Source organism: Perna viridis, chromosome 1 (genome assembly GCF_037379345.1).
Source record: "Perna viridis isolate PV_CMFRI_1.1 ecotype Kerala chromosome 1, ASM3737934v1, whole genome shotgun sequence".
Classification (NCBI taxonomy): Eukaryota; Metazoa; Mollusca; class Bivalvia; order Mytilida; family Mytilidae; genus Perna; species Perna viridis.
The window spans coordinates 1,879,065-1,905,637 of record NC_142445.1 but is presented as its reverse complement, the minus strand read 5'-3'; the positions used below and the strand labels follow the sequence as shown (position 1 = coordinate 1,905,637).

General features: G+C 33.2%; 1 protein-coding gene across 9 annotated transcripts in view; it reads left to right on the top strand.

Moving 5' to 3' along the window:
• LOC148626811 (adenosylhomocysteinase-like 1) overlaps positions 1-26,573 on the top strand; it is a 72,075-nt gene that overhangs the window by 36,797 nt on the left and 8,705 nt on the right. For all 9 annotated transcript variants that reach the window (XM_088541355.1, XM_088541229.1, XM_088541107.1 and 6 more), the window contains 5 exons: positions 1,981-2,039; positions 10,051-10,138; positions 10,600-10,700; positions 14,215-14,286; positions 25,171-25,296. In XM_088541355.1, coding sequence (XP_088397481.1) covers positions 1,981-2,039; positions 10,051-10,138; positions 10,600-10,700; positions 14,215-14,286; positions 25,171-25,296 — 446 coding nt within the window. The remainder of the gene's footprint in view (positions 1-1,980; positions 2,040-10,050; positions 10,139-10,599; positions 10,701-14,214; positions 14,287-25,170; positions 25,297-26,573) is intronic.

The following is a 26,573-nucleotide window of genomic DNA, read 5'->3' as shown; positions in this document are numbered from 1 at the left end:
TGATGTCATTATCAGACTTCACCATTCTGTTAAGTAGTTACATAATGAATGTAAATCAAGTATCAGATACTATTACCCTCACACTTCCCTTAGACCTTCATGTCCAGTATCAGGTACCATATAGATAGGAACAATAGCCTCACACTTCTCTTAGCCCTTCATGTCCAGTATTAGGTACCATATGGATAGGAACAATAGCCTCACACTTCCCTTAGCCCTTCATGTCCAGTATTAAGTACCATGTGGATAGGAACAATACCCTCACACTTCCCTTAGCCCTTCATGTCCAGTATTAAGTACCATATGGATAGGAACAATACCCTCACACTTCCCTTAGCCCTTCATGTCCAGTATTAAGTACCATATGGATAGGAACAATACCCTCACACTTCCCTTAGCCCTTCATGTCCAGTATCAGGTACTGTATAGATAGGAACAATAGCCTCACACTTCCCCTAGCCCTTCATGTCCAGTATCAGGTACTGTATAGATAGGAACAATAGCCTCACACTTCCCTTAGCCCTTCATGTCCAGTATCAAGTACTGTATAGATAGGAACAATAGCCTTACACTTCATGTCCAGGATCCATCTATTACACATCCTAATAAATTCATCATTTCATGGTAAAAGACAGGAAATTTCCTGGATAAATTGTTGAATAAAATGTGCTGTCACTTGCTGCCAGTAAGTATTGGTATAAAGAATGATATAATATCTCAATGATGTATTGTAATCTTCCTGTTTTGTTGAAAGTCTGAAGATATTTCATCATTTTTGTCTTCTTTATTAAGTAATCAGTTCTGATGTGGCCTTTCATTCCAGGAATCTATTCTACAGTAATCTATTATCATGGTTGTCTGTCATATTTAGGCTGTGTTCCTTGATGATTACAAGTCAGATGGCATGAAATTATCTTCTTTGATGCTGTATATTATTGATCTTTCTAGGAGAATATTTCAGTGAAGTTTACATCTCTGAAGTTCTGCCCTTGAAACCTAAGTTTGAGATTCTAATGTTATAACCTTTTTCTATAACCTTGGTTCCCTTGATTACTCTCTCACTAATAAATTAATTCTGTGATAAGTATACTAATTAATTCTGTGATAAGTATATCAATTAATTCTGTGATAAGTATACCAATTAATTCTGTGATAAGTATACCAATACCCCGTTGTACTGCTATTTGTTTGTATTTACAAGATGTCATACAATGTTTTTTAATGTCGCATCTTTTATCTCACTTTAGGGTGAGAATCTTGTTTTTCAAAGTGACCAATGTGTTTTCTTGTTGTTTTTATGTGAACTTTTCAGATGATGTAAACTAAATGGTATTATTTATGTGATGAAACATAGAAAGAAAATCATGCATATTTTCTTCATATTTGCCTTTTTCCAATGGATTGATTCAAAAACTGAATGAAATTCTGGTATTGCTATTGTTTATGTCTTTCCCTATCAGCCAAGACATTATTTAGAGGTATGCTGCAATGATGCAACTTTACAGGCGTAGAAGTTCAATTTCTGAATTGATCTTTTAATGTTTTTTTTCTTCTTTCTGCTTTTGTATTTGCTATTAAATTTCTACACAAAGTGTTATTGACGTCTGTTTGTGTTTTTTTCAGTAGGTTATTTGAATTCAAGCCCTGGTTGTAAGAATTTTGAATTGTTCCAGAATGTTTGATTAGACATGTTTTACATCATTCCACTGTCACTTTCTACCTTTCCTCAAGTTTAAATGTTGTTTTTGCAGTTTATTTTTCTCAAATTGAGAAGGAGTTAATCTGTTATAATAAGAAGTCATGATAGAATTTACCTCATAAAACTTATACGTGAGTTTTGGGTATTGGCTATGTGAGTTTTGGGTATTGGCTATGTGTTTTAGTATCATTTTCTACTTCTATTTCCTCCTTCATCATTTTTCAATTTCAACCAATAATTAAGTTTACACACTGTATAATTCTAGAATCCTTTTATTGCAGCTTCATATACAGGAAGTTCCTCAGATGAAGATGATGTCAATCCAAGAGAAAAAGTACAGGTCAGTATAATTAGTTGCAACTCTTGAGTTAGTTATAAAGGGAAATTGTATCATTGGATACCTGTATACTTTAGACAACTTTCACGTTCACTTCTGTTCCCATAAAAAAAGTTCTTTATTTATATGGAGGTCAACTTGAGTCAACAGGCATAAGATGCAATGCGGCAGCCAAGGGAACTGATACGTGAATTAATCGTTGCAGAGAATTTTTAAATGACACATATATTTTAGAGGCATTTCAGATATGTCTATGTTCAGAACCTATTTCCACATAACTTTAACTGTTTTTTGTAGCATCTGATATCCTTTCTTTGACTAGTATGAAATGTAAACCCAATTTTGACCAGATTCGATGTAAATGTGAAAGTCGTCTATTTGAATAAGCATACAGGATTAAAGTTTATTTATCCAACAACTGAACAAGCTTTGTTCATCAGATGGTAAAAACAACACACCCACACACACAAAGACAACAAATGAGTTGTCTTACATATCCTTACAGACTTGCTGAAGTAATGTTAGAAAAATTGAGAGATAGGGATTTTTTTTTTTTAAGTTGAACTTGTCCAATATGTATAACTACAATGTAGGTCCACTATTTATATGTTGTCTGTTACTTCATCAGCTTCATCAAGATTTATGCTGTCATGATGGTTTCTAACTTTCAGGTTTTACCTTGACCTATTGCCTAGAGATGATCACTTTAGTAATTTTGAATTTTGAAGATAACCTTTACTGTGTATGTCTGACAACGTCATGCTATACTTATATTAGTACTTCAGATAAACCTTTACTGTGTATGTCTGACAACGTCACGCTATACTTTATATTAGTACTTCAGATAAACCTTTACTGTGTATGTCTGACAATGTCATACTATACTTTATATTAGTACTTCAGATAAACCTTTACTGTGTATGTCTGACAATGTCACGCTATACTTTATGTAAGAACATAAGATAAACCTTAACTGTGTATGTCTGACAACGTCACGCTATACTTTATATTAGTACTTCAGATAAACCTTTACTGTGTATGTCTGACAATGTCATGCTATACTTTCGAAAAGTACTTCAGATAAACCTTTATTGTGTATGTCTGACAACGTCATGCTATACTTTATGTAAGAACTTCAGATAAACCTTAACTGTGTATGTCTGACAATGTCATGCTGTACTTTATATTAGTACTTCAGATAAACCTTTACTGTGTATGTCTGACAATGTCACACTATACTTTAGGTAAGAACTTCAGATAAACCTTAACTGTGTATGTCTGACAATGTCATGCTATACTTTATATTAGTACTTCAGATAAACCTTTACTGTGTATGTATGACAATGTCATGCTATACTTTTGAAAAGTATTGAAGATAAACCTTTACTGTAAATGTCTGACAACGTCACGCTATACTTTATGTAAGAACTTCAGGTAAAACTTTACTGTGTATGGCTGACAATTTCATGCTATACTTTAAAGCTCAGGTAAACCTTTACTGTGTGTATTTTGTATACTTTCTTTAAGTACTTCAGATAAACCTTTACTGTGTATGTCTGACAACTTCAGATAAAGCAGACCAATAAACCATATATCATCATTAATGCAAAAACATGCAATAATTTTATATTTCTTCAATGCCTTTTATTTATTTGTATTAGTTGTCAAGTCATACTGATATCTGAAGAAATAGGTCTGCTTCAAGTCTCAGAATTATCATTCCATACTGTTTATTTAAGGATTATCTTAAATCCACTTTGCAGTACCCATTTCAGTTAGGTGGTTGATTTCAAAGCATATATGGATGTCTCCATAGAATGTGTTAAAAGTCTATCAATATTGAGTTGGATAATTGTTTCCATAGCAAATGGTTAAAATCTGTCTTGTAGTCAATTACATGTCACCAGTAAGTCTGTCAATGACTATTGCGTAAAGCACTTTACATCCAAATTAGTTTAGATTTCATCACCTTACATTTGTTCAGTTTTTCATCTTCTAATCAGTTCATTTTTGTTTTCTCTTAAACAACCAGAATTATTTGCTGTTTTTGAGAGCTTTCTTTGTTTGTAATAAATTCTTATAATTCCCATAGATTACATGATGTTATGCAATCAGCTGTCACATATCTTCTTGTCCATTACATTTCTCTGTGAATTATTTACCAACTTTGACAGCTAGAGACTTTTGGGAGTAGGATAAAACTGTTAGACATCTTAGTAATCAGCTTATCATGATTGACCCTGATATTTAAACCTTATATTGAAATTGTTTGACATACCTGTAAATTAAGCTTGATGCCCAAATTGGAATAATTTCCATGTTGAGTAGTCTGGAAGGAGAAATTTGTTCCACAGCTATGAAATTTGATGGTAGTTAATCCTTCAGGATTTGAATCCATGACTTGCAGTTTTGTCAAATATTAGAAATTATTACCAAAGTCTGCACCATTCTAGAATATTTCTATACAGCTCTGAAAATTTTTCAGTCATTTTAAATGTAATTGTCACTTGTGCTCTCTTTGTTATGGTTGTTACCATTGCCACTGGTGCTGTCTTTGTCATGGTTTATCAACATTATCTCTGGTGCTGACTGCCATGGTCATTGTATACATTGTTCCTGGTGCTGTTTTTGTCATGGTTGTTGTCAACATTGTCACTGGTGCTTATTGCAATGGTGCCAGTTGTGCTGAGTTTACAATGATTGTTGTCAACTGGTGCTGTCTTTGTCATGGTCATTGTCAACATTGCCATTGATGTTGTCAGCATTGTTGCTTGGGCTTTCTTTGCCATTATTGTTAAAAACTGGTGCTGTATTTGCCATGGTTTTTGTCAACATTGTCATTGATGTTGTCTTTGCCATGGTCGCTGTCAACAATGTCACTGGTGCTCTATTTGCTGTGGCTGCTGTCAACATTTTCACTGGTGCTCACGGGGCATGGTCCTTGTCAACTATGCCAGTTGTGCTGACTTTGCGGTGATTGTTGTCAACTTCTGCTGTCTTATCTATGGTCATTGTCAACATTGCCATTGGTGCTGTTTTTGCCATGGTCATTTTCAACATTGTCACTGACACTGCCATTGCCATTGTCATTGTCAACAATGTCAATTGTACTGTCTTTGCCATGCTCATTGTCAACATTGTTACCGGTGCTGTCTTTGCTATGGCTGCTGTCAACATTGTCACTTGTGCTGTCTTTGCCATGGTCACTGTCAATATTGTCACTTGTGCTGTCTTTGCCATGGTCACTGTCAATATTGTCACTTATGCTGTCTTTGCCATGGTTGCTGTCAACATTGTCACTGGTGATCTCTTTGCTATGACTGCTCTCAACATTGTCATTGGTGCTGTCTTTGCCATGGTCGCTGTCAATATTGTCACTGGTGCTGTCTTTGCAATAGTCGCTGTCAACAATTCCACTGGTAATCTCTGAGCTATTACTGCTGTCATTATTGTCACTGGTGCTGTCTTTGCTATGGCTGCTGTCAATATTGTTACTGTTGCTGTCTTTGCCATGGTCGCTGTCAATATTGTCAGCATTAGTTGTTGGTTTCCCTTATCCATATTATTTGTAGGTGTTTGATTTTTGAACAATTACTTAAGTAGAGTGTAGGAATTGAAATGAATTGTGTAACTGGGTTCGATAGCATGAAAAAATGCTTACAATTTGCATGAATGGATGAATTAGCAAGGTGATTCATATACTCCCCAGTTTGACCTCTAAGGTTATATTAAAGTGTGTCCTTGGAAGCAGTTGGTTATATTTTTGACTTCAATTCCTTGTTGCAAACATTTTATGTATTATTTTTGTAATCCCAATGGTTATACATTATATAAGTTATGTTTGCTTGATTGTTTTCCTGTGTGACATGGAATTAAAGCTATTTCCCTTCAACTTGTCTTGATTCATATTCCCAGAAATCAAATTTAGAATTGAAATTTGTTGACATGGCCACAGAATTTCCATTAAATTTGAAGACAGCTTCCATTTCAATGTAAATGTGATCTCTGGATGATGAGATTTTTGGTTGAGATAGAAACCTGATTATTCTTTCCATATTAATTTAATCCTGGGAGATGACAAACTTAATCAGTAACAGATTCTCTAAATGCTTTACATATTTTACTTTTTTTATCAGTTGTGTGAACTTTAATTTATTTTTTTTTTTAACATAGGGTTGTTGATAAGTACATGTATATAAGTGTATATTGGCATAACACTTTTTTTACCAATCTAGCAATATAAAAATAGGAGATGTGGTATGATTGCCAATTAGACAGTCATCCACCGAAAGCCAAGAAAGGGACAAATAAATTTCTACAGGTCACCACACGGTCTTAAAAATACCAGTTTTGGATTTCACATGGTTCATGCTCTAAATTGATAGAAACCAAGTTACCACTGTACTTCTAGTTTAGTGTATATTGTTTGTTGTTTTCTTTTCCTCCCCTGACTTTTGAAATAACTACACAGTCAAATGTGCAACATATGATAATCATATGATATTTAACATTCGATAGGCATTTGATTTTCATATAATTTTGGCTTGAAAACATATGATAATCATATCTTTTTGAAAAACATGATTACCATATGATAATCATTAGATGATCATATGAAAACTGAAACATATGATAATCATATGTTGTTTGATTCATGTGATAATCATATGATGCAAATGTGTGGCACATTTGCTTGTGTACATGTTTCCTTTATTTCATTTACATATATCTGTGCCAATTTTTGCCTAAGATTGAAATGCAATGAAAAATATCAGTTACAGTCCTGGTAAATTCAAGCAAATTAAAAAAAAACATTTGATAAATTCCAACAGCATTTAAATATTATGTTATTAGTTTAAAGTAAAAATGGATATTGAAATTGGACCATAAATTTACCACTGACATTTAAGTTCTTAGGAACAATAAATTTTACTCAGTTTTACCCTGAAGCTTTAATATCTGTAAATAGTTATTATAGAATATCAATAAACCTGCTATGGTGGGCTGTAGTACTTTGCCATTCTTTTTCTTTATGTCTATGTTACCTGATATGTATAGAATCATGACTTTACATGGTTCTTCAATTTTAGTAATGTTGACACAGATACTAAATTTTAGTAATAGTTTTTAGAATAAAGGATAAATACTTGGTTAGCCATTGGATTATTCCACACAGACATCTTGGTGTGCATTGTGTTTCACTCTATTTTCTGCTTTACCTAGCTTGCACCTCTGTGTTATATCAGAGCCTGTATGATTATTTACTGATAACTCTCTGGATATTTTCTTTCTGTTTTTATTTTCTATTTCTGTCAATGTTTACTTTATCTTATTCCCTTGGTTTTGGACAATTGTACATGTTGTATGTTCTTCTTTAAGTTCTTTTTGGTTTCAAGGACATGCCCTGTTAATTCAGTAATTCTTGTGTCTGTGTTTTTATTTTATGATAAATATTTTTTATATCAATCAAAGTCATTCCATATCTAAATGATTGAATCTATTCTAGAGTCAGAATTTATCGCCAATAATTTATGGCATCATTTTAACATCTATCCTAGATAAACAGTCTCAATCATGCAACATTTGTTTTAAATTGTTTCACAACCAGAATTCATGCAAGAAGATCACTTTAAATACAAGCCAATCTCTCATAGTTAATCCTCTCCATTTGTTTCAAATTGTCATGTTACATGGAAGAAACATTAATTTAATGGTTTTAATGAGTTATTGCTGTAAAACAAAGAAACTAATTTTCTATTTCTTTTAAACCATTAGGTAATGAGAGCGATAGGTTTATATTTTTCAAAGCACCTTTTGTATATAAATTCAACAATGTATTGGTTTTCTGCATTAAAGACTGTGGAATGATCATCATGACTATTAATGTATTTATTTAATGGTTTAATTAAGTAATTACAGTAAAATGATGATGGAACTCCCACTCATTATCAGGTATAACAGAAAATATGGGATTTTGATGAAAAGTGTGATTTTTGTATTATTGCCAGAATTTTGGGAGAACTAATCAGTTATATGCTGTTATGTGTTTACCAGAAGTACAACTTGAATTAAATGCATTGGACCCCACATGATATGAGAAAGATCTTGGGTTGGGTTTTACTTAATGGGTTTCAAATTTGGTATGTGGCCTAAAATAAGTTTGGGTGTATTTTGTGAACAATTTTGCTGTCCAATATCAACTTCCTGTTTTGTACTTTACTTAGCAGAACAATGTGCGACTTAATTTTTCTCACTGATTAGTTTCTGTCAGTTTTAAAACCACTTGTTTTTAATACCACCGCTACAACACATAAGTGTATATGAATACTTTTGAGATTTGAAGACAGTTTGTTTCTTTTGGAAAATGTTCTTTGTCTTGATATCAGGTTCTCCTTGATATTTACCCTTAGGTTGTCATGGTTTTGATTGTTCAAACATTTCTCAGCTTGTCTAAATGCAAACATTCAGGAAACATCTATCTGAGGATTGTCATGATGGAAGTGGTACAGTACTCAGACAAGTTCTGAGGATTGTCGTGATGGGAGTGGTACAGTACTCAGACAAGTCTATCTGAGGATTGTCATGATCGAAGTAGTACAGTACTCAGACAAGTTCATTTAGTTCTATTAATGATTTTTTTTTTTTAAATAGCGCTTATTTTATTCCACATCAAGAGTTTTAAATTAACATTTTAATAGAAACAGATTTTGGTTTTAAGTTATTAGTATTACAATAAACTGACCAATAACCAAAGTACTAATACTAAACTACAGATGGTGAAGATTTACCTCATGTGTCTCATTACCTGACATCATGGTAATCAAACAGTATGGCATCTGTTACTATGTTTTTGCATGTTGTCTTATTTGAAATGTACAATTAATTGGACAAGTTCTTTGAGTTTTTATTTGTCATTGCAGTGAATATTCAGCATACAGAGTCTGAAATGCTAAATCTTATATTAAGTTAATTGAGTGTTGAAATAAGATACTAATCAAACAAGTTAGTATTGTGAATTGTTAACAAGGTTCCTTATGGTTCTCTAATTCTGACATTAAGTCAGAAAATTATACCTCATTTGTGGCTACTTAAATCATGATGGAGTTAATCTGCTGTAGTCATGAGAAGATGGATGGGATTCTTTGTATTTCTTTTCCATGATTTGTTCTTCCTCCAGAAGTTGAATCAGCCCTTAATTTGTTGGTTTAAACATTCACCACTCTGTTGTGATTTTGTATTTGAAGTTGACTGGAAGTTGGAGAATAATTTAACAGCAGAGCCATTGCTGTCATTCTGTGATTTATAATCTTATTTCCATTGATTATATGGTGAAAACTTTATTGTAGGGATAAATAGACAGTTTAAAACAACATACAGCTTAGAATCAGGGTAAAACACAAGACTTTGTTTTTTTTTTATGATTCGTACTGAATTCCTAGTCAATATACTGTCATTATCATTTTTTGAAACCCAGTTTACATTTATTTCCCCACTAGTGGCCCCAGATAACAGCAGTAGGATAGTACATACAAGGAAAGTAGGTGGAGCCAATGTGTTATATACTGTCATCAATACTGTCAATGCTTTTTGGTTGCTCAAATAAAACAATTGCAGTATAATATATCAGTGACTTGTGGACAAAACTGTTTTTTCAGACATAGTCGATATAGTTTCGCTTTTTACCCTTTGACCTTAAAGATGCTCTTCCATGGAAAGGCAAGTGACCTGATCACAATTCTGTTTCCCGATTGGCCAAATACTGATAACTTAGTTGTGTTAGTAAAACTGTATCTGTTATTTCCTGAATGAAAATTCCTGAAATAAAAATTTTACTGCGTAGACTGTCTTTATTTTTAAAGATAGTACTTGTTTATATTGACACATGTTTAAACTGAACCAAATAAATTCTTCATTGCATGCAGAAAAAATCGGAAAATTAAAAAATATCAACAACTTAATCCAGTCTATAACCAAGATGGACAGGTCAATTTACTTATTATTTGTCCGGTTTCAGAAAAACTCTAAAGGCAGTGGTGATTTTTGTGTCAGAAACATTGACCATGCAGCATTTGGTCGACGAGAGATAGAAATTGCTGAGCAAGGTATACATGTACCAAAAAAAGAATTTTTTAAAATGAAATATTACCCTATAAGTTATTTTGACTTAGTTATTACCCATCATTAGTTATAAGTTTATATGTACTCAGGTGTTTAAAATTCAAGGTTTTTGCATTTAGATCTGCAAATCTACATATTTCACTTAGAAAAAAACATAGTGAATATCTTGTGACTACATTAAGTTTATGCATGGATATACGTGTGATCATATTTTTTGTCAGATTGACAATTTTATTTAACGGACTTAAAATTACATAGTAAATATCTTTAATGAGCCTTTTTTGTGACTGTACACAGGAATACTGTTGACAATTTTATTTTACTGTTTGTTTTAAATGTAAATTTGACTGAGTGGATGAACTGTGTGATTGTTAGAAAAGCAGACAAAATAGATAGAAACATGTAAACTTGTAACATGTTATTTTTAACTTTTTGTTATTGACAGAAATGCCAGGAGTGATAGCCCTGAGAAAAAGAGCTGAAGCAGACAAGCCTCTTTCTGGTGCCAAAATTATAGGGTGTACCCATATCACTGCTCAGACTGCTGTAAGTACATAAACCCAAAGGTCGTATAGTACATCACTGCTCGACTGCTGTAAGTACATAAAGGCCACAGGTCATACAGTACATCACTGCTCAGACTGCTGTAAGTACATAAAGGCCACAGGTCCTATAGTACATCACTGCTCAGACTGCTGCAAGTACATAAAGGCCAAAGGTCATATAGTACATCACTGCTCAGACTGCTGTAAGTACATAAAGGCCACAGGTCCTATACTACATCACTGCTCAGACTGCTGTAAGTACATAAAGGCCAAAGGTCATATAGTACATCACTGCTTAGACTGCTGTAGAAAAATTCAGGTCTAGGTCAGTGGTCATTGGTGTAGTATTGTGTACAAACCTACCTTGACTTTTAAGAAAGAAATGCTAATGTTAACAATGAAAATTTACTGATTAAAATAAATACTGTGCAAGAATAGAACTTTCTAGATCTATGAACAAAATTCCCCTTTCTGCAGGATAACAAAATCTAAGCCATAAACAATTGTATTGATATTATTTCTTCTTCTAAGTTAGATTTAACTTTGGGCATTTCTAGAAATTCAATCTACCAGGGGTCATATGATAAAACAGGGAGTTATGGTATGATACATGTACTTGTATAATGTTCAGATATAAGATATAGGAAGAGTTTAACATTAAAATTACATATTATTTTAGGAAATTAACCTATTTTGTGATTTATATCCTGCTAGATGATATTCTAGGTTTTAAAATTATATTAAGATTTGCTATAAAACAGTAAATAAATTAAGACAAGTCACAAAATGGTAATAAAGAATCAGTTCCTTGACAGTTAAGTGGAGTTTTAATATCATCCAAGTTACATCACACGATGAATATTTTATAGAAGTGATCATAGAAATTGTGATATTGTTTTTCTTTGATTATTTTGCCATTTTATGGTTGACTTTGGTCATTACATGTTTATTACAAGATGTGTTTCGTATTACGTAACAAGTTTTACGGTAGAAGCATTGAAGCTTTAAAACAGGATCTTAGAATTATGTCTTTAACTGTGAAGTTGTGTGAGATTGATTACATAGAACAGGGAAAGAAGACAGAATTTTAACAATAACAGTGTTTTCCTGTGATCTGAAGTAATTTGTACTAAATGGTTGTTTGTAGTATTGCTTCAAGAATTGTTGATAGTACAATAGTCACTCACCTAACAGACAAAATAAAATTAAAAGTACAATAGTCAGCAAAATCACCGGAAATATCATCTGGTCCCATCTAAAACATTTTATTTAGAATTTCAACAAAAGCCTTGCCTTGTCTTTCACATTCTCTATTTGCTTATAAAGATAGACTACAATTTGATAAGAGTCTGAATCTAAAATTTATCTTGAATTGGAATGAAAGGAAAACCCCCTGGCTAGACAATTAGTAATAATTACCTGCTCTGTATTAGTTTTATCATAGAACATTTCTGTTGAATATTGAACCTTGAGTATTTTGACATTTATTTGCATTTGTCAAATACATTTAGAACTATGGCAGTAAAAGCATAATGTATAAGTTACATTATACTACGTGATGGACAGTACTAACAGTCCCAACCAGACATATATCATTAACCGTAAATTATACCATATAGGGCTAAATGATTGGAATTGGTCAGTCATTAGCTTGTATTTCCCTGAGGATTTCAAGTTGGCAATATGGCCTGATAAGTGTTAAAGTTCTTACTGAAATGTTTCTCAATGATGAAAAATGTGCATTATACTGAGATAAATGAAAAAGTTAACTACATTAGATGTCACAGACATTACTCATTCTTTGTTCAGGGAAAAAATTTAATGCTTCATGAATTATAAAATCTCTTATTGATTTCTGTATGAAGAATTGAAATCCAAGAAAGCCATTTCTGAAATTCGAATATTGCTTTTGATTTTGTGTAATTTATGGTAATGAAGTCAGTATACATTCCTACTCCAAGTAAATCTTCTATTATCAAAACATTATCTATAATAGATCCTTCTTCATGGAGGACACATCATTGATGAATTCATGTGTAAAAAAAATCAATGAGTTTAAGGGTACTAGTATTATGTGTGGGGGGTGTCCTCCTTCAAAAGGTCTACTTTCTTTAGTTCTGGCTTTTGAGTCAAATATAAATTTTCCATAATTCCTAAAAAAATATGACAATACATGTATATATAATTCCATTATCTGTATTACTAATTTGACCAAGGAATTTTATAATTTTGATACATTATAAGAACTTTAAATACAAAATACAATGTTCAAACATTTTTTGAATATTTAAGTGATTACTTGAGAACTTGTCACAGGCTGTGTTGATAACACAGGAATTGATTATCTGAATAATCTGAATGGTAGCATATTACTAGAAGTCAGTATCATTAAAAACTGTATTTTGTGTAATCAATAATTTTTGTAATTTAGATCATTAGGATAAACTCTCCCTGTAGAATTAGGTCTGTGTTATCCCTGTTTTTTCCCTGATATTCTAGAAATTGATGACTTTCAATATTATGTCACTCTGATTGTCTTAGTGATCAAGCAGTTTTCTTAGTAATAAACAGTTTTCTGAGTGATAAACAGATTTCTGAGCAATAAAGCAGTTTCCTGAATGATAAACAGTTTCCCGAATGATAAAAAGTTTCCTGAACGATAAACTGTTTCCTTTACGATAAACAGTATTCTGAGCAATAAACAGTTTTCTGAGCAATAAAGCAGTTTTCTGAATGATAAACAGTTTTCTGAGCGATAAACAGTTTTCTGAGCGATAAACAGTTTTCAGAGTGATAAACAGTTTTCTGAGCAATAAAGAAGTTTCCTGAATGATAAACAGTTTTCTGAGCAATAAACAGTTTCCTGAACAATAAACAGTTGTCTGGGTGATAAACAGTTTTCAGAGCAATAAACAGTTTGTTTTCTGAACAATAAAGCAGTTTCCTGAACAATAAAGCATTTTCTGAGCAATAAACAGTTTCCTGAACAATAAAGCAGTTTTCTGAGTGATGAAGCAGTTTCCTGAGCAATAAACAGTTTTCTGTTCCTCAGGCAAAAGCTATTCTAGAAGTTTTATGTGTTAAAAATCTTCACCAAATTATGCTTGCATAACCAACTTTGAGACATTTGGCCACTGTCCACTTCTTGAAGGGAAAACTATCCTATAGTTGGTTATTTTTGCATAATTTTGTCTAAAATTGAAAACATTCTTCAATTTCTGCACTGAAAACAATAGTTTACTGACTTTTGTTTTATAATCTATCAATAACGTTCTTCCTGTTTTAGACTGCCAGCCAGGGACATGATGATATTTATGATAACATATTTTGACTACAAATGCATAATAGTATTTCCCAACACAATAGTGGTGTTCAGTTTAAGCTTATCATTTTATGCCTAGAGTAATGTGTCTCAGTGATAGTTTTATGATATCTATTATGTCTAAAAAAAGAATTTATATAAATAAAGTAATGAATATTAAAAATAAGTTAATTATACATCGTTTTCTTTCCAGGTTCTGATTGAGACTTTAGCAGCTTTAGGAGCATCTGTACGATGGGCTGCATGTAACATTTATTCTACGCAGGTATGTTTTTTTTTTTCAGTTATATATGTGTCAACTACCAATAATTCTCTGATGCCCTCTTTGTGCCGGTGATTTACTCAGGATAGAATGATGTTAACTGTGTGCCTCTATATCCATATTTTCTGGTCATGATGCTCATTCTTCTTCTATTGTTTTACACATGTTGCTACGATTAATGTAAATGTGCTTTGGGATTCCATCATTTTTCCCTAATTATGATTGGATATTCTGTTTTATCTTCATCAAAACAACAGCATTCCTAAGTGAATTTAATAATCTTTTTGGAGTGGAAAGCTCATTTATTATGCCTTTTTTATTCTAAATGAAGTACATTGTAGGTTTTAAGGGAGCATAGCTCATTCTTATATTTGGAAATCCTTGTTATCAAGAGAATACAAGGGCTGGTAGAAATTGACAAATTGATCATCTTTTCTAAGGGAAAGAAATATCACACTCCATTACAAACTTGCCAAGATAAATCAGAGAATGATGTGTGAATATTGCATTATTAGTTTATCTTGTAATTGGCCAGAAATCCATTATTAGTGATGTATACAGCCAATCGTGATTAAGTATAATCTAATAATCTACGCAGTGACGATTTACCCAGCTGTCAAAACTCATCTGTAGTGTAAACCAATATCACACTCTGTAGTCTCATGACTATCAAATGTATTGTAATCATTGTTCAAGTAATAACTTAATGTTATATAGAATCAAGGGTGATCAGAATCCTGTAAAGGATATACTTGTTTCAATGACCATTTTGAAAGAGTAATCAAGGGAACCAAGGTTATAGTGGTAATCAAAAGAATGTAATCCAGGGACAAAGACCAGACATGGAAAACAGACATACACAACAAAGAACATAAAGTAACTAAAATCATACATACAAAGTAACAAAAGTAAATGAGCAACTCAGACTCCACTAAAAACTGGGAGCATGGACCAGGTGCACCGGTAGGGTAAGCATCCTCTGCTTTTCTAGAAACACCCGCCGAGTTGCTCATATAAAGTCAAGTCCGGGGTAGACAAACGAGGGAAGGAAAACTATGACCCGTTGAATAAATCAGTTCTCATGGTGCTGATGGATACACCATAACGATCCACGAGTTCATGATAACGACCATAAAACTTCTGTAGTGATGACTTCAACTTGTAGCAACATAACCCTGCTCCAGAAGCTTATTTGTTAGAGTTCTAGCGCGATACAAAAAGTCTGCATAGTTTCGGCAAGCTCTGGCATAATGTATGAGTTGTGATATGAACACTCCATACGCAGGAGCCGAAGGGATGTTGCCACAGATGAAAGGAAAGTTGACAATTCGGAATGAAAAGTCATCACATTTATCGTAAAGTTTGGTCAATAGTTTTCCTTTACCATCGATTTTTAAGTGTAGGTCAAGATATGAGGCTGACTCCACTGTGTCTGTAGTATTCTTTATCTCAAGTTCTTTTGGATAGATGCGATGTATCAAATCCCCGAAATCATCAAAATTGAAAATCCCAAGTTTTACAGTAGTTTATCTTTCTTTCTTCTTTGGTTTGACTTGATGTTCATACAATGGAGTATGAAGGTCATACAGTGGAGTATGAAGGTCACCCTTCAACTTGTTTAAATTCTTTTATTATTATGTAAAAGCTATACTAGATAAACACCCTCCAATTGTTACAAAAAAAGATAAAAATGGATAGACAACTTGAGTGATACAATGTGGAGATTGATTTTGTCAGAAGTATGATGGAAAAACTTAATACAAGTGATGTATGGGCTGTAGTTCTGGGGAAGAAAAACAACTAATTCAAAAAAGAAATATTATAATGATATGATTAAGACCCTACAAATTCACAGTATCTGTGGAAATGTATCCATAGTTTAATTCAGTATTACTTATCCATCTTAAATTCAAAAAGACTCATATCTCACCACATGTACATGTTTTTATCTGGTTTGAACTATTGCATTCTTCATAATCTGGATTCCAACCAAACCATTCCTGTCAACCAGGACTCATAAATATTACTGATCAATGGTTACAAGAGATGCAAAATGGTAATATTAACCTAGCTGTACTAGTAAATTTAAAAAAAGGCCTTAGTAGATCATGGTATTCTGTGTAGAAAACTGAAGATGTATCAGTTTTGTGATAAGTCTGTAAATTTCCTAAAATCCTTTCTAAGTGGAAGAACACAACAAGTATACATTCACAATGCCTCATCAGAGAAAAGACAAATTAAATACAGTGTTCCACAAGGTTCAATTCTTGAGCCTCTGAATTGTTCATGAGAGACTTACCCTTTTGTGTTAGTAACTGTAGAACTGACTTAAATGCAGATGATACTACTTTGCAGATTTCAGAAGAAATATCAACGACTTGGATAGGAAATAACAACATATACATTAAAACAAGCAAAACATAATATATGTTAATAAGAATAAGACAAGGATTGCCATTACAAACTTGACAACCAGAACTGAAAATTCTTTTAGAAATTATGTGAAACACTACTAGATGTGAAAATAGAAAATTGTCTGACTTTTAGAGAACAAATTGACACCATCTTTAAAAAAAAATCTAGAATTAATGTACTGTCAAAATTATGTTTTTTCTAAGTATTGAGGCAAGGAAAACTATAAATGGTCATATATTACCTCTGACAGATTACTGGGGTATAGTGTAGGGTATGGGTGGTGATATATTACCTCTGACAGATCACTGGGGTATAGCGTAGGGTATGGGTGGTGATATATTACCTCTGACAGATCACTGGGGTATAGCGTAGGGTATGGGTGGTGATATATTACCTCTGACAGATCACTGGGGCATAGCGTAGGGTATAAGTGGCGATATATTACCTCTGACAGATCACAGGGGGGTTTAGCATAGGGTATCAGTGGCAATATATTACCTCTGACAGATCACAGGGTGGTTTAGCATAGGGTATCAGTGGTGGTATATTACCTCTGATAGATTACTGTAGTGTAGTGTAGGGTATAAGTGGTTATATATTACCTCTGATAGATTACTGTGGTATAGTGAAGAGTGGAAGTAGATTGAATATTAAAACTACAGAAGAGAGCGGCTAGATTGATAGAAGATGCTGATCATATGTCATAATTTGCCCCATTATTCAGACATATTGGAATATAGAATTAAATATATATATTTGCTTATGCATAATATAGGTCTAGGTCCCAAATATAAGTTCAACTATACTTCTACAAATCACACTTCCAAATAAGAAGTTAAAAAGTCTTTTGAATATTCTGGTTTTATTTATGGAATGAATTACCTAGTACATTATGTAATATTACAAAAACAAATTGCTTTAAACCGTTTGAGTGATAAGTGATTTATATATTGACAAATTTAGAAATACACGTACTATAACTATAATAGTTAATGGCGGGTTTTTGGTTACTTTTTGTTCGTCTTTTTGTTTTATTTCTTTTTGTGTGGTTATGTTTATCTTCCTCAATCAATTTACATGGAATTTATCCAATTTAAAACATGATAACAAACGGATCAAAGTTCTTCATATCTGCTACCTGTTGATTTAATACCCTGATCTTCATGTCTGCTACCTGTTATGTTAGTACCCTGATCTTCATGTCTGCTACCTGTTATGTCAGTACCCTGATCTTCATGTCTGCTACCTGTTATGTCAGTAATCTGATCTTCACGTCTGCTACCTGTCGTTTCGGTACCCTGATCTTCATATCTGCTACCTGTCATGTCAGTACCCTGATCTTCATGTCTGCTACCTGTAGTTTCGGTACCCTGATCTTCATATATGCTACCTGTCATGTCAGTACCCTGATCTTCATGTCTGCTACCTCTCATGACATTTTCTGTCTGATCTATTGTTACATTCTGCCATTTTTCACAGGGTATTTTGCCTGCTTCCCAGTCTTTCAAAGTTTATAGTATGTCTGTCTTTTCTGATATTGTAATGTTCCATACTATTCATCACATTGTATCATAAGAACTCAATTTGTTGATTGGAGTAGTTGTGACTAACATTTCAATGGAAAAAAAAGATCCATGATAAATATACCTATAAAACTGTAACAGTTGTCCAAGGAACCCATTACTCTGTGTTAATTCCCCTAACACTTCCCTCACGAGGCAGTTAGGATGTTCCACAATATTTGAACTTTAAATTTTGGAGATTGCTGCTGTATTTCATAAGATATTGCCATTAAAATATCTTTTTTTGGTTTAATAGTATTTAGTTTTGATTGTCTTACTTCTCTTACTTTATTTTGCTGAGTGGAATGTCTGACATTTTAGAAACAAAATCGGCTTAAAGTGGAAAAAATGTTCAATATCTGTAAGTAGAGCAAAATTTTATTAACTTAAATCTTTCAGACACAGAGATGGTCCTCTCGAAATCCTGTTGTCAATGTTTATTGTAATTTTATTTTCTAATTTTTAAATTTGTTAAATATGTGACTTGATTTGTCACAAAAACTTATCTTTAAATGGGAAATATGTATCGGTTTGAAAGCTTTCATGACTTACATATTAAGAACGGGAATCACTGTCTGCTACAGTTGGATAAAATGAATTTCAAATCACTTTGAGCCATGAAATGAAATTTCACAGACATTGTTGGTGCCATTTCAAGATATGTCCAATTATAATAATTCTATAAATTGTGAACATGATAGAAAAATATATGATTTAGCCAAAATTTGATGGATTTAACTGACCTTATTTCTCTACAAAAATGGTATTTTCTGAAGATAGTTTTTATATTATCTCTAATAAAGTTCTGAATTGAGTTTCTCACTGGAATATTATCTTTTCCATTTATTGCTGTTAGTTTCAGTGGTAAATTTCTTCTGTACTCAAACACTTACACGACCACCTATGGGTACCTTGTAAGTCAGGCTAGAACAAAATTTGGTCGTAATTGTAATAGCTTCTACCCACAAGTGTTTTGATATTTGATGTTCTAGTATTTAGGGTAATTGATGAATTTGGCTTCCTATTTTCAGATATGATGAACATCATTTTTGCTTTTGTAATCAATGAGATTTGAAATGGTATGGTATCAATAATATAATATCATAAGCAACCTAATTTTGTTTTTTCCTATATTCCATTTATTATAAAAGAACAAGGTTACTAATGACATGATTTAATTGCTTTATTTATTTCATCTGTAGAGCACTCGTTCCTGTTAGTTTGGGAGACTTTGTCTCCATGGTTTATTTATTTCATCTGTAGAGCACTCATTCCTGTTAGTTTGGGAGACATTGTCTCCATGGTTTATTTATTTCATCTGTAGAGTACTCATTCCTGTTAGTTTGGGAGACTTTGTCTCCATGGTTTATTTATTTCATCTGTAGAGCACTCAATCCTGTTAGTGTGGGAGACATTGTCTCCATGGTTTATTTATTTCATCTGTAGAGCACTCAATCCTGTAAGTTTGGTAGACATCATCTCCTTGGTATATTTCATCTGTAGAGCACTCAATCTTGTTAGTTTGGTAGACATCATCTCTTTGGTTTATTTCATCAGTAGAGCACTCTTTCCTGTTGGTTTGGTAGACATCAGTAGTGCACTCAATCCTGTTAGTTTGGTAGACATCATCTCCTTGGTTTATTTCATCTGTAGAGAACTCTTTATTGTTAGTTTGATAGACATCATCGCCTTGGTCTATTTCATCAGTAGAGCCCTCTTTCTTGTTAGTTTGGTAGACATCGGTAGAGCACTTATTCCTGTTAGTTTGGTAGACATCATCTCTATGGTTTATTTTATCAGTAGAGCACTCTTTCCTGTTGGTTTGGTAGACATCAGTGGAGCACTCTTTCCTGTTGGTTTGGTAGACATCATCAGAGCGCTCTTTCCAGTTGGTTTGGTATACATCATCAGAGCGCTCTTTCCTGTTAGTTTGGTAGACATCATCGCCTTGGTTTATTTCATCAGTAGAGCACTCTTTCTTGTTAGTTTGGTAGACATCAGTAGAGCACTCTTTCCTGTTAGTTTGGTAGACATCATCGCCTTGGTTTATTTCATCAGTAGAGCCCTCTTTCTTGTTAGTTTGGTAGACATCAGTAGAGCACTCTTTATTGTTAGTTTGGTAGACATCAGTGGAGCACTCTTTCCTGTTGGTTTGGCAGACATCATTAGAGCGCTCTTTCCTGTTAGTTTGGTAGACATCATCTCCTTGGTTTATTTCATCAGTAGAGCACTCTTTCTTGTTAGTTTGGAAGACATCATCTCCTTGGTTTATTTCATCAGTAGAGCACTCTTTCTTGTTAGTTTGGTAGACATCAGTATAGCACCCATTCCTGTTAGTTAAGTAGGCATCATCTCCTTGGTTTTTTTCATCAGTAGGGCACTCTTTCTTGTTAGTTTGGTAGACATCACTAGAGCACTCATGCATGTTAGTTTGGTAGACATCAGTAGGGCACTCATTCATGTTAAGTTTCGTAGACATCAGTAGAGCACTCATCCATGTTAGTTTGGTAGACATCAGTAGAGCACTCTTTCCTGTTAGTTTGGTAGACATCAGTAGAGCACTCTTTCTTGTTAGTTTGGTAGACATCAGTATAGCACCCATTCCTGTTAGTTAAGTAGGCATCATCTCCTTGGTTTTTTTCATCAGTAGGGCACTCTTTATTGTTAGTTTGGTAGACATCAGTGGAGCACTCTTTCCTGTTGGTTTGGCAGACATCATTAGAGCGCTCTTTCCTGTTAGTTTGGTAGACATCATCTCCTTGGTTTATTTCATCAGTAGAGCACTCTTTCTTGTTAGTTTGGAAGACATCATCTCCTTGGTTTATTTCATCAGTAGAGCACTCTTTCTTGTTAGTTTGGTAGACATCAGTATAGCACCCATTCCTGTTAGTTAAGTAGGCATCATCTCCTTGGTTTTTTTCATCAGTAGGGCACTCTTTCTTGTTAGTTTGGTAGACATCACTAGAGCACTCATGCATGTTAGTTTGGTAGACATCAGTAGGGCACTCATTCATGTTAAGTTTCGTAGACATCAGTAGAGCACTCATCCATGTTAGTTTGGTAGACATCAGTAGAGCACTCTTTCCTGTTAGTTTGGTAGACATCAGTAGAGCACTCTTTCTTGTTAGTTTGGTAGACATCAGTATAGCACCCATTCCTGTTAGTTAAGTAGGCATCATCTCCTTGGTTTTTTTCATCAGTAGGGCACTCTTTCTTGTTAGTTTGGTAGACATCACTAGAGCACTCATGCATGTTAGTTTGGTAGACATCAGTAGAGCACTCATCCATGTTAGTTTCGTAGACATCAGTAGAGCACTCATCCATGTTAGTTTGGTAGACATCAGTAGAGCACTCTTTCCTGTTAGTTTGGTAGACATCAGTAGAGCACTCATTCCTGTTAGTTTGGTAGACATCAGTAAAGCACTCATTCATGTTGGTTTGGTAGACATCAGTAGAGCACCCATTCCTGTTAGTTTGGTAGACATCAGTAAAGCACTCATTCATGTTGGTTTGGTAGACATCAGTAGAGCACCCATTCCTGTTAGTTTGGTAGACATCAGTAGAGCGCTCTTTCCTGTTAGTTTGGTAGACATCAGTAGAGCACTCATGCATGTTAGTTTGGTAGACATCAGTAGAACACTCATTCATGTTGGTTTGGTAGACATCAGTAGATCGCTCATTCCTGTTAGTTTGGTAGACATCAGTAGATCGCTCTTTCCTGTTAGTTTGGTAGACATCATTAGAGCGCTCATTCCTGTTAGTTTGGTAGACATCAGTAGAGCACTCATTCATGTTGGTTTGGTAGACATATATATATAATCATTATATAATATATAATCAAATGTATTGATGATAAATCATTAGAACAACCAGAATCACAATAATCATTACTTATTACAAAATATTCGGACTTTTGGTAAAGACAAAAATGAGCAGATCTGATCCAAGTCTTTTGAGTGTTTCCTCATATCAATATTCTTTCAGTACCAAGTTTTAACCCCTTTTGTTGAAGGTCAGAAAGAGACGGATTCTGTCATAGGATTTATTATATTGTATGTATCTGGATCTTTGTAGGATTTTTTTTTTACCAAGTATTTTTACTCATTATTGTGACCTCTGCTTTAAAAGCAGGGGGAAGATAGTGATCATGGTGTTCAACATTCCGTCATTCAGTCTGTTAGTTAGTTGTTTTGTCCAGCCTCAGTTTTCTCAACAACTTTTAATCATTGCAACTTGAAATATTTACAGAAGCTTTATATAGGTATTCCTTTTGAGATTTGTATTCAGACAGGCAACTTATACTTCCTGTTTGACAACATGGTTTCTGAGATTAGGGAGCAGGAGAGCATCCTTTAATGAGTATTACCCACATTTTTCTAGTTGTTTACGGAAGTGTTTGATCATAGATTAACACAAGTCAGTTGAAATATTACAGTTCATTAAAAATGTTTTATGGTTTACAACTTTACAAATAATAGTTTCTAATCATATAGACTATATTTCATCTTATGAACATGTTTTACTTCTATTGAACTTAAGTTGGGGGTCCTTTACAGTCATCTTGAAGCAATTTTTAAATACTAAAAAACTTTTTTCCTTTTTAAGTTAACATTTTTAACATTTGTTATCTGGGTTATCAATTTTCATAAAACTACCAAACTTTGAGATATTTATTTGGTTTGGTGTCCATCTGTTGTGTTGGCATTGTAGACACTTGGTGATAACTTGAGTATTAGGTGATGTATCATTGTGTAATTCTACTACAAGGTGCAATGCCACATGCCACAAGAAAAAGATTTGGATTGATTTTGGGGTCATGGCATTAACCATTTGTTTCATAGAGATGGGCCAAAGTAAGATTTGTCTCACACACTGATTGTTTTGATGAAAATTGTAACCATTTGATACAAATGGTCCATACAAGTTTAAACTTTGTCAAGTTTATCTATTTTAGATTAAAATAAGTCCAATTAAGGGATATATGTATTGTATTTGAGGCATCATTCATTGATTAGACAGTTGTTACTTTAATTCTGTGGTGATTTGTTAACTGAGCTGCTAAAAGGACATTTTCCACTGTCAAATCTAGATTGATAAAAGTCCAATCTTCAAATACAACAGCCCCGAGCAGGTTGAGTGTCAAAAGAATAGGTCTAAGCTTGTCGTAAAAGGCAACTAAATATTGCCGGGGGCTAGGGCTCTCTGCCCACAGAGCAACTGGGTTGTGTGCCCCAGGTGGTGGAATGGGGTACCCCTGGCGTGTTACATGCTGGGGTTGTCAGGCTATAATACGGAAACCTGACCAGAAACCATAGTGGTGCTCCGTGTTGCGAAAAATGCCACGTTTCTGGCACGTTAAAGAACCCTGCTGTGGTATTTGATAGGAATAGGAAACTTTGTGCTTTGCCACAGGAGGCTAAATTGTCCAACCCTACCCATCCCTCCCTTTTTCTAGTGGCAATCAAAATATTTGACCCTATTATCCTGGTATCCCATCCCATTTTTCATTTCGTCATCATCATTTCATGTTCATCGCCTGAATATAGCTGAAATATTGCTGCTCGGGCGTTAAACCCCAATAATTAATCAATCACATTCAACATGGTTTTCTCCATAATAATGCAACTACAGCTTTAAACAAAACATTGCACATGTTAAAAAATATGAGACTGCCTATCTTTGAATTTTGCCCTGTGTTATCTTCATATGTTTAGTGAATGTTACTTACAAATTTCAAATTTAGGTGCTTTGACAACAGTTACTCTCTGTCATAAAGCTGCTGTGTAAAATATTAAATCAGAAATCTGGGTCCAACTCTTCTGTCGTTATAATCTATGTTTCACAAAACATTTTATTGTAAACTAAAGATCTGTGTAAAATTTCTTGGAAATACCTTACTTTTTATTTAGCAAAATATAGAACTTTTGAATGACAAACGAAGGGAGATCAATATAATTACAGCTTTGTAATAACATATTCTATTGGCTGCTGGCTTCATTTATTAATTAGATGTTGTAACATGTTTTCTGCGTGGTTTATCCCTCAAAGGTCATTTGAGGTCAATGTTTTCAGGCATTATACAGAAAAACACCGCAATTATATTTCTTAATAGAAAAAAAAATGTCTTTGAAGGAGAGACTTTTTCGAAGTATTTAAATCTGTGTCAATGTCCTGGTGTTAAAACCTTATTCTAGATTGTCAATGAAATGAAAGGGAAAATTTCCTTAAAAAGTACTACTAACAGTTAAAAGTTTCTATTCAGACCAGTTTATTGGTTGCCTTTGTTGAACAGAATCCAATTTCAGTACTATATTCATAGCTTTAGTTTTTAATGAGTAGTTGGTTCATGTTTACTTACTATTGTGTATGAGGTGATTGAATATCTGTTGTGCTGAAAACTTGTGACAGTTTACAACTGTTAGATGGTTGTTTTTGTTATTTGGTGTTGAAGTTCTTGTACTCAGTTATTTTCTACATACATGTATCTCCTATCAACAACTCAGTTAATACTGTCTGAAATATCTGCTGTTACTATGGTGATTAGTTTTACAATTGTCCCTTTAATAATGAATGACATCTAGAAACTGTTTTTTATATTAATCAGAAAATCCTCAGCCCCCATCTTTATACTGTTGTCATTATACAAGTTTTATTTATTTATTGAACCTTATATCATAAGAAGCACGGTTTTAGTTCATAAAGCACGGTTTTAGTTCATACTAGCAGCTGAACTTTTTAAATTGTGTATCATATTTCCATAGATTTCTCACTTTTTGTCAGAAATTACAATATGCCAAAATATACACAAATAAGTAATTACTGATTATCTATTATTAGTTGTTATTAATTAATCATTATAATTATTTATTAATTACCAATTATCATTACTAATTTTTATGATAAATTATAGAATGAGGTGGCAGCTGCCCTGGCAGAGGCAGGTTACCCAATTTTTGCATGGAAGGGAGAAACAGAGGAAGATTTCTGGTGGTGTATAGATAAATGTATTAATTGTGAAGGCTGGCAACCAAATATGGTAAACATTTTCATGTTGTTAAAAGATATTTATATCCATACATTTACTTAATATATTTTTATGTTTTATATCAATGAATGTTTTTCCTTCTATAAAAATACTGTGAAGAAGAAAGTATGAATATGTTTGATGTATACTCACAGTTTGATAACAACTTTTGTAATAATGCGGCTCAATTAAAATGGCAAAACAGGACATAGTTCTAAAGTGTCAGAAGCTGTTGTGATAACTGTGTCAAATATATAACAAGTTGATTGAATCCTGCATGTAATTGGACTAAGTTTGATTAGTTTAGTTATTCTATGGTAGTAAAACTTTCCCACATCAATCTCTTTGTAATCTCGGTACAACTGTGCCAATTTAATCAGAATGATGGCTTCAATTTGCTAAACAATGGCTGAAGAAAGTAGATGGTTGATTTCAGTTTAATTGATGGAGTAGAATTGTCCATGGAACTAAGTTTAGTCTTTATTGTTCTTGACACATATTTTCAAATACCATTATGGAGTAAAAATAATTATTATACAATACACCATTGTCCACGTAGTCAATATTGTAGTAATAAGTGTTGTTATGTCTGTAACCTGGTTTTCTTGTAATAACTTCAATACTAGTTGGTTGCTCTTGATATAACAAAAAGATTTCAAATCACAAAAGGATATTAGGTAATGATTTTTGTTGGTGTAGCCGAACTGTTTCGGAATAATCAGCCAAAAACAGGCATTTCAAAAAAGGACAATGCACACATAGGTGTGTTTTGGTCCCCTGCTTGATTTAAGTTCTAAATATGGTGATAGAATATTACCATTCAGCATTTTTTAGGGACTTAATGTAGTACAATAACATCACCATATCAGAATTTTTTATTTTTTGTTGCATATTACTAGTGAAATGTAGTTCAAAACTCAAGTTTTTTGTAAAAATAGCTAAAATAATGTACAAAATTGATATATTTTTTTTTGTGATGCTAAAGTTGACCTACCAAAACTAAGGAATTCTGATGAAATAAACAAATATGTTTCAGTGTATCAAGATAGACTTTTGTATTTTATGTAGAATTTGTAATTTACTTCCTGGTATTGTAAAATTTAAGAAAACCAGCTATTTTGACCAGTGATTATGACTTAACTGCACAGTACAGATAAGTTATAAATATAGGCAATTAAACTTTAGGTTTTATACTTTTGTTCAGTGAGTTAAAGTTTGCTGTGACTCAAACATCAATTTTCATGAAAATAAGGGGGCCAATTTCACCTATAAATATACTTTAACCTTTC